This window comes from Orcinus orca, chromosome 12 (assembly GCF_937001465.1).
Source record: "Orcinus orca chromosome 12, mOrcOrc1.1, whole genome shotgun sequence".
Classification (NCBI taxonomy): domain Eukaryota; kingdom Metazoa; phylum Chordata; class Mammalia; order Artiodactyla; family Delphinidae; genus Orcinus; species Orcinus orca.
The window spans coordinates 7,666,906-7,674,907 of record NC_064570.1 but is presented as its reverse complement, the minus strand read 5'-3'; the positions used below and the strand labels follow the sequence as shown (position 1 = coordinate 7,674,907).

Here is an 8,002-nt window from a genome sequence, read left to right as displayed (position 1 = left end):
GAGGATACAACAAAAACTGGTGAGAACCAATTATGTCCAAGATGGCAGAAGATCTGACTTCCAGTAGACCTTGAGCCTCATTATACCCTCACTGTAATACACTAGCATATGCCAAAGGACACACCCACAGGCGCCATGACAATTTCTAGGCTGACCATAATAGGCCAAAAAGTGGGTGGTAGTCCAATTCCTGGAAATCCCCACCCCTTCCCCCAAAATGGTTGGATTAATCCTCCCACTTGTTAGGCTATGAAATTACCCAGCCCATAAAAGCTAACCACCTCCACACCCCCGGGCCACTCTCACCTTCTGAGACGACTGCACTCTGACTAGGGGACGCGCGTCTCTCTAAATAAACTCGCTTTCACTTTACTATGGCTCCGTCTTGAATTCTTTCCTGATTGGAGCCAAGGACTCTCCCTTGGCAGCCCATCCCAGGAACTCTCCAGAGACCTGGGAATTCTCTCACTCACCCTTTTGCGACAGTGGTTCTCATACCATCATGTGTATTAGAATCCCCTACCAAGCTTATTGAAACAATTTTCTGGGGCCCATCTCCAAAGATTCTGAGTCAACAGGTTGGAGTGAGGCCCATGAATTGGCATTTCTTTTTTTGTTTGTTTGTTTGTTTGTTTGTTTGTTTTGCGGTACGCAGGCCTCTCACTGCTGTGGCCTCTCCCGTTGCGGAGCCCAGGCTCCGGACGCGCAGGCCCAGTGGCCATGGCTCACGGGCCCAGCTGCTCTGCGGCATGTGGGATCTTCCCGGACCGGGGCATGAACCCGTGTCCCCTGCATCAGCAGGCGGACTCTCAACCACTGCGCCACCAGGGAAGCCCGAATTGGCATTTCTAACAAGCTGGTAGGTGATGCCGAAGCTGCTGGTCCAAGCACCACACGTTTGATAACTACGGATCTAGAATGAGGGTTGGCAAGTTTTTTCTGTAGAGGCCAGATGGTAAAATACTTTAGACTCTGTTGCAACCAGTTAATTCTGCCATTGTAGGCAAAAGCAGCCATAGGAATACATAAGTGGGCGCTGCTACATTCCAGTAAAACTTTATTTTTTATTTATAAAACGGCTACCTGGTCAGATCTGACCTCAGTCTGTTGTTTACTCTTGCTGTTTTTTTTGGGGGGCGGTGGGTGAAGGAGGGAAGGGGGACATCTTTCAGAGCACTGACATTTTTGAATTGTCCAGTTCAGTTTTCCTGTAGAATGTTTCACAATCTGGATTTGTTAGTTTTATCTTTATTAGATTTAGGTTAAACATTTTGGCAATAACACCACATAAGTGATATTGTGTACTACAGGGGGAAATTGTGAAAGACTTTGAAATGGACCAAAAAAATTATTGGGTAACTTCAGTGGAAAGCTAGCTGCTGCCTAATGCAACTTTGGGCATTAGCTGATTCTATGGGGTTTTGAGCCTTTCATTATCATTGAGCTATTTTACAACTCTCTAAATTGTGGAATACTGATGGTAATGTCTAGCATTCTTGTCTTTAGAAATGCAAATTTTGTTCCTTTGACATTCATTTGACCTATAAGCATTGACTAATCTTCCATCTATTAGGCAACTTAACTTCAGCATTCCTGACTGCATGTGTATGTGTTGGATCGTCTTTGGATTCTCTTTTGAACCAGTTGGAACATGTTAGTGGTCTGACATTAAGGAGTTAAGTATTATCTTTGACACATGTTCATTTTACACCTGCATCTGAGTCATGATTATACTCTTTTACATATTATCCTTTAGCAGTATTTTTCATTGCATCATTTTAGGAAGCAGAAAATGTTAGTTTTTCCAAATCTTGGTGATATTAACTTTAATTTCTCGATAAAGGTGGTTCTACCAGACCTTTCCATTGTAAAGATATATTTTTCTTTATTAGGGAAATATCCTTTGAGACAAAGTGAATATTCCGATTTGCAATTATTTTTCACCTGATGGTTTTAGTTTCCACTGAAGATCTTTGCCTGTATCAATTATAACACTGGAGTTGCAAAATATGAACCCTTTCATGATGCCCACAGTTGGATATCTGAGCATGCCCTTTGAGCCACCACACCAACTTTCCTTTCTTGGGCCACATTCCTCTTTGGCAATAGAGCATCGTGGCCAGGCCACACGCTCTGGGACTGTCTAGCTTGAGCTTAAACCCTGGCTTCTCCGCTTACTAGCCGTGTGACTTGCAAGCTTTTTAATCTCTCTGTGCCTCAGTTTCCTTATCTGTAAAATGGGTGCTATAAAGATACATCTCTTATAGGATTGTGTTAAGATTAACTGAGCTAGATCAAAGCACCACAACCGTACTTGGCACATAATTACCTGCTCAATAAATGTTAGCTATTATTGTATGCGTTTGAATTCCTGCTTTGCCACATCAAAGTGGCTTTGGGTAAGTTACTTAACATCTTTGTGCCTTCGTTCCTCATTTATAACGGTTCCTGGATTCATGCATGTTAAGTGCTAACACAGTGTCTGGTATGGAGTAAGCATTAAAAAGGATGAGCGGTTACCATCATGATTATTCTGTATAATAATCAGATTATTCTGTGTAAGGTAAACTTTTTGAGTTCATGTCTTTTCGGATTTACCTTCTCATTTTCATTGTGCCTAGCTCAGTCAGTCACATAGTATGGGTTTAATAAAATACTTGAATAGAGGGATTAATAAAGCTTTGCTGAGTGGCACTCGTTTGATAGTTACATTTTTGCCTCCTCTATATTTCAAGTTCCTATATTGGCGCCGCCCTTCCTTATTGTAGGAAGCCCACGCTTGGGAAATAACATTGTCACACAAGGTTGTGAGAAGCTCTGCTGGGCAATGTTAAAGCCTCTGTTAGGGCTCTGCGATCTACTTCCGTAGGGCAAGAAAAGTGGGTTCCCATTCAACAAGGATCCGAAATAACAGGGCTGTGCGGTGGCATTTACGGCACCTTAAGTCTAAGCCTTATTTTCCCCTCCCTAACGGTCGAGGGTGGGAAACGGTGACTCCAAGTTGGGAAGCACCTACATCGCGACCCAGAGCGCGCGCTGGGAGAAACTGAGGCGGTGGCCGGGTCCCCGCCGTGGCAGCATCCGGGACGCAGGCCTCGAGCCCGCACCTGCGCCCGCGAGGCCGCCGCGCCGCTTCCTGCCCGGCGCGTGCAACGCTCACGTGACCGGGCCTGGGCGGAGCCCGGCGGGCGGGGATCACCTGAACAAGCGAGTCATGTGAGCTGGGCGGGGGAGGGGGCGGTGCCGCCCGGCGGTCACGTGACCGGTTCCGGGGCCGCAGCTGAGTCCAGACAAGCCGCGCGCCTCTCGGGCTCCTGCTCTGCTCCAGCTCCTCGCGCTCCTCTCCGCCTCCGCCTCCGCCCTGGCGGCGCAGCCATGTCCCGAACGCGGCCCCCGGCAGCCGCGCGCCGCTAGCTCCGCTCCAGCCGCGCAGCCGGGGCCCGGCGCGATGGGGGCCGCTGCCGGCCGGAGCGCCCACCTGGGGCCCGCGCCCTCCGGCCGCCCGCCGCGCTCCCTGCTCCTCCTGCAGCTGCTGCTACTGGTCTGGGCCCCGGGGGCCGCGGGGACCCAGGGCGCCGAGTTCCCCGAGCTGTGCAGGTGGGTGGCCCGCCTGGGTGCAGGCTTCTGTCGCGGTGCCCCAGCGCGCGGCGGGCGGGGTGGGGGGCAGGGGCGCTCGGGGGAGGGGCCGGGGTCCCCGAGTCGCCTCTGGTCCGGGCTTGGGTCAGCCCGTCCCCGAGGGAAAGTTGCCCGCGTGGTGGCGGAGAATAAGAGACTGGGGGTCATGGGCGCGGGCGGGGGGCGCGGGGGCTCCGGCGGCCCGGCGCTGGCTGGGGTCCGTCGCCGGACCACTTGTGGCTGTCACTAAGTCCGGGGCGGCTTTGTGTGCGAGCGGCCGGCCGCCGCCACCAGCCCGGGTGACACACTGCGGCCACCTCACGCCCAGCGCTTGCCCTCTCAGCGGCGTGCCTGCGAAAGTTGGAGGACGCAGGAACTACCGCTCTGCATTGTTCCCACTCCACGTTTTCCTCAAAGTTCCACCAGCGGGGCTTTGGAGGGGGCCATTAGTGTGGAAAGACTCACCCGCACCAGTGGCCGTGGAGTTGGGGGGTTTTGGTTTCATTTGCTGATTGCTTTCCTCCATGTGGGTTTTCCATTTTTTCTTTAAAGTAGCCTTTCTGCAGAAGGTGACTTTTTGGGTTTTTTTTTTTGGATCGGGGGAGTGGAGGGTGGTCATCCAGTATTGGCTTTCAAGACTTCACCCTTCACTTCTCCGAGCCTAACTTCCTGTCTAGTTGTTCACATGATGTCATTGTCTCCGGGTGGATTATTCTAGTGGAGTCTTTTGCTCTGGGAACCATGATTGTATAATCGCACGTCCCAATGAGGGCTGTTAGTGTCCTGCCATGGCCGGGAGTCCTGGGGCTGGGGAACTGCCAATTCCGAGAATTTTCTAACCAACTTTCTCTGGACTGTTCAGGATGATGAAAAGTACAACTTTTATTTAGTTTTTAAACTTTGGTTAAAAAAAAAAGGATGAAAAGTTCTGAAAGATGAGTGAACAGTCAAGTTATCCCTGGTGTTAGCAAGTTACTTCGCAGAATGAAGTGAGGTTTAGCCCACTTTGAGCTGAATTTTGAGTTTGCGGTGCCGTTTATGGGGTTCATATTCTTCCCTGGCATCAGAGATGGTCCTATTACCCCTGAATTCAGAACTTGGAGAGTGAGGCCGAGCTCACAATCGAAACGGAAAGGCCCGTATTCTTTCTTTTCCCTTTTTTGGAAAGGGGTAGCGGGGCGGGAGGGAGAGTTTACAGCACATAAGTTAGTAGGCCAGTTAGCCGCCCTAAGATAGTAGTTACTCACGGAAGCCCCCGTTACAGAGAAAAGGGCCCTAGCTGACACAAGGTCAAGCTGCAACTGACCTTTAAAGGAGGAAGTTTTGGAGTAATGGCTGCTGTGACCAAACGCATCTGTGAGAAGTTAGCTCAGCTGGGCTCGTGGTGTTGAAGTCTTGGTGTTGTTAGCAAATTGGAAATGATTTCTTAATAGTTGAGGTTAAAGTTGGCCTCGAGGGCAGACCCCTACTCCGTGGCTGCTGCGGGGGCCCTCACTTCTGCGTTAGGGTGGTATTGTCCCAGCGCCTGGAACCCGGTTTATGATCCTCATCTCCAGGTGGACTTCGGCCTCTTGGTCCAGTAGGAAATGGCCGTTGTATCTTGAAATGCTTCGCCTCATGGTCACACGTGGGCATAACTTAGGAAATGCTCCATGGTGTTCTGAGGGGATATGCATTTAGCATGTGCCCTCTGAGGTCTTAGGAGAGCTTTCAGGTTGGTTTAGGTCCTTTCTGCCAGCCTTCCTCAGGACCGCAGCCCCAGGCAGGTCACAGCTGGGCTTGTGCACATTTCTTTCCCGTTACTGCTCTGTGGTTTCTCCTTGAGACTTCCCCATAGCTGTGTTTAAAAATCTACACTTCAAACTCCCTACCTGCAAAGTGAATTCTTTCTATTTGTTCCTGTTTCAAATGGATTCCTTGGCTTAAATACTCATTAAGACTTGTTTCTTTTTTTTTTTTTTTTTACCCTTGGGGAGGGGGTTTAAAAAAAATTGGTTTTCGTGAATGAGGTAACACTGGCTAAAAGTTCCTTAACTCTAGCGCATATTTGAATGGGAACATGGGCTGAACATCTTTTTAAATGCAGTTTGAAAAATTCTACCAAGTAGCACCAAAGCCGGATGTTTTCAGCTGCCTTTTATTCCACCCCTGGGCGTCTACTTGTAAATAACTCCCCAGGTCTCACTGTGAAGAGCAGACTTCTGCTGTTACTGTTTGTGCAGCTTGTCGGTGGTAGCAGTCCCCATAGACACCGGGTCACGTTCCAAATGTTTGTAAATTGGTTGCTTGTAACGAGAAACATGTTTTTCCGTGGAAGACTCTCCTGTTCCTGGTGGTTTGGTGCCTGGCGCGGTTTCCAGATCCCCTCAGGCGCAGGTTTGGGGTGCCCGGATGCCACCCAGCATCAGCTAGAGCCCTGGCAGGCAGTTCTCGTGTCACTGGAAAAGGGAGTTGGATTTCTGGGAAAACCACCTCTCCTCCCAAGCCCAGCTCTCTAGAACCTGAGAGGGTACTTTTCACCTGCAGTCCCTTAGGACCAACACGAGGGAGGTCTGGGCCTGCTTCAGGGTTGCCTGCAGGGCACCCGTGTGGCTCTGACCCCTCCTGGGGTGAGGGTGGTGGGCAGAGTGCTGTCCCCTTGCAGTTCGTTAATGGCGGGGATGAAGGCAACAGCGAAGCAACTGACTCAGCAGCAGCTTAAATATCTTTGTGTCTGTGGAGAGAGCTGGGCAGTGAAAAGCAGGCACGACAAAGGCAAGTTTCCCAAAGTGTATCTGCGCTCTCGGCACTTTCAGCGCTTGTTCGTTGGAGAGCCTCAGTTGTGTGTTTTTTAAGCTTCGCAAGGATTGACGCACCAGGTGAGTCCTATGCTGTGTAAAAAGACGGTGATTCTTATCACTCACCTAATTCTCGGGAGGTGGTGTGTAGTAGAAAGAAAGCGCTTGAATCCAGAGGCCAGCGAGTGCCCGTGGGACTGGCACGCATGGAGGGCCTGGGGCCCGAAGGAGTGCTGTGCTGGTGAGGGATGTCCAAAGGTCGCTGGGGCAGGACCCACGAGAACAAGAGGTGAGGGGGGCAGAGGGCAGCCATGCAGAGTCACCAGAGTGACCAGAAGGCCCTCCACTTGTCCACAGCTTTACTCTTTACTGTGTGAGATACATTTTGTAAAAGGCCATCTTACATATGTAATCGGTTAGTTTCCACCCTTTATTTTGGTGTTAACGTTCTCAATGAGTGCGGTTCTAACAGTTTGTACTAGTTATAAAGTAACGCTTTGGGCTGGCTTGATTTAGTTAGTTAAGTACCTTAAAATTTATTCAGAACAAGTTTTCCCCCAATTGTTTGGGTATAAATGCTGGAAAGTTTTTGTTACATTGAGGACAAGAGAATAATGAAGCCAGCTGGGAGTTGAGGTTGGTTTAGTTGATGTTTCTAAGGAGATATTTTTTTTCCCTGTGATTTTTCTGAAGGAATAGTGCTTATATGCCTAATTTAGGCCACATGTTGAACCTGGACCACATCCATTTGTGTATGTTTCTTGCAACAATAAGTGTGTGTAGCCCAAGATTGTTAATTAGGGGTATGTTAGACCGCATGCTTTAATTCTTAGAACAGCGTCCTGACAGATTCCCAGGAAATGAATTCCTGATTGGGCTTCATGTCTTTTATCAGTGTTTCACGGAGGGATTTTTAAAAGATGGGGTTGAGTAAAATAATTTAGATGTCTCACCTTTATTTTGATCTTGGCCTATAAAACTGTAGTGTGCTGGGCAGAGAGAATTCATGAGGGTCGAAGAACTGGGACTGATGGTGGAAAGTAGCTTGTTCCTTTGCAGATACTGTTCTTTTTCTCCTTTTTCTTTTCTCTTTCCTTTTTATTGTCCCAGCCGCGAGCCCTCTTGGTAGTGCCCCCACTGGTCATGGAGGTGGAGGTAGCTGAGATCCTGTATACCTGTGGGTCCTTCGTATCTTCCTCATAGCTGGCTCATGACCAGTGAGGGACAGAGGCCTGAATTTATGCTAATGGTGTCTCCTCCCCTTTAATCCTGGCAGGGTGACACAGGATTCATTTATTCTCCAAGTATTCCTTAGGCATTTCTTAAGCAGAGGGGAAAACTGGGAAGGGCCAGAGCTGGAGTGGAGACACCACCAACTGAACAGATCCAGGAGACCGCTGGCTACGACTGCTCCCCCCAGGGAGGCAGCAACAAACGTCCTTTTCCCTTTAGTTTTGCTAATTTTATTTTATTTATTAAAAAAAATTTTTTTTGCAGTTTTTTAAATTAATTTTTTTATTTATTTATTTTTGGCTGCTTTGGGTCTCTGTTGCTGTGCACTGGCTTTCTTTAGATTCGGGGAGCGGGGGCTGCTCTTTGTTGCAGTGCGC

The 8,002-nt window shown here is 49.2% G+C and overlaps 1 protein-coding gene across 1 annotated transcript in view; it reads left to right on the top strand.

The window, feature by feature from the left end:
- Window positions 1-3,263: 3,263 nt before the first annotated feature.
- Window positions 3,264-8,002, top strand: part of IGF2R (insulin like growth factor 2 receptor) — a 110,028-nt gene continuing 105,289 nt past the window's right edge. The window contains exon 1 of the mRNA XM_012536407.3: window positions 3,264-3,597. Within this exon, the coding sequence (XP_012391861.2) occupies window positions 3,449-3,597 (149 nt within the window). The 5' untranslated portion in view covers window positions 3,264-3,448. The remainder of the gene's footprint in view (window positions 3,598-8,002) is intronic.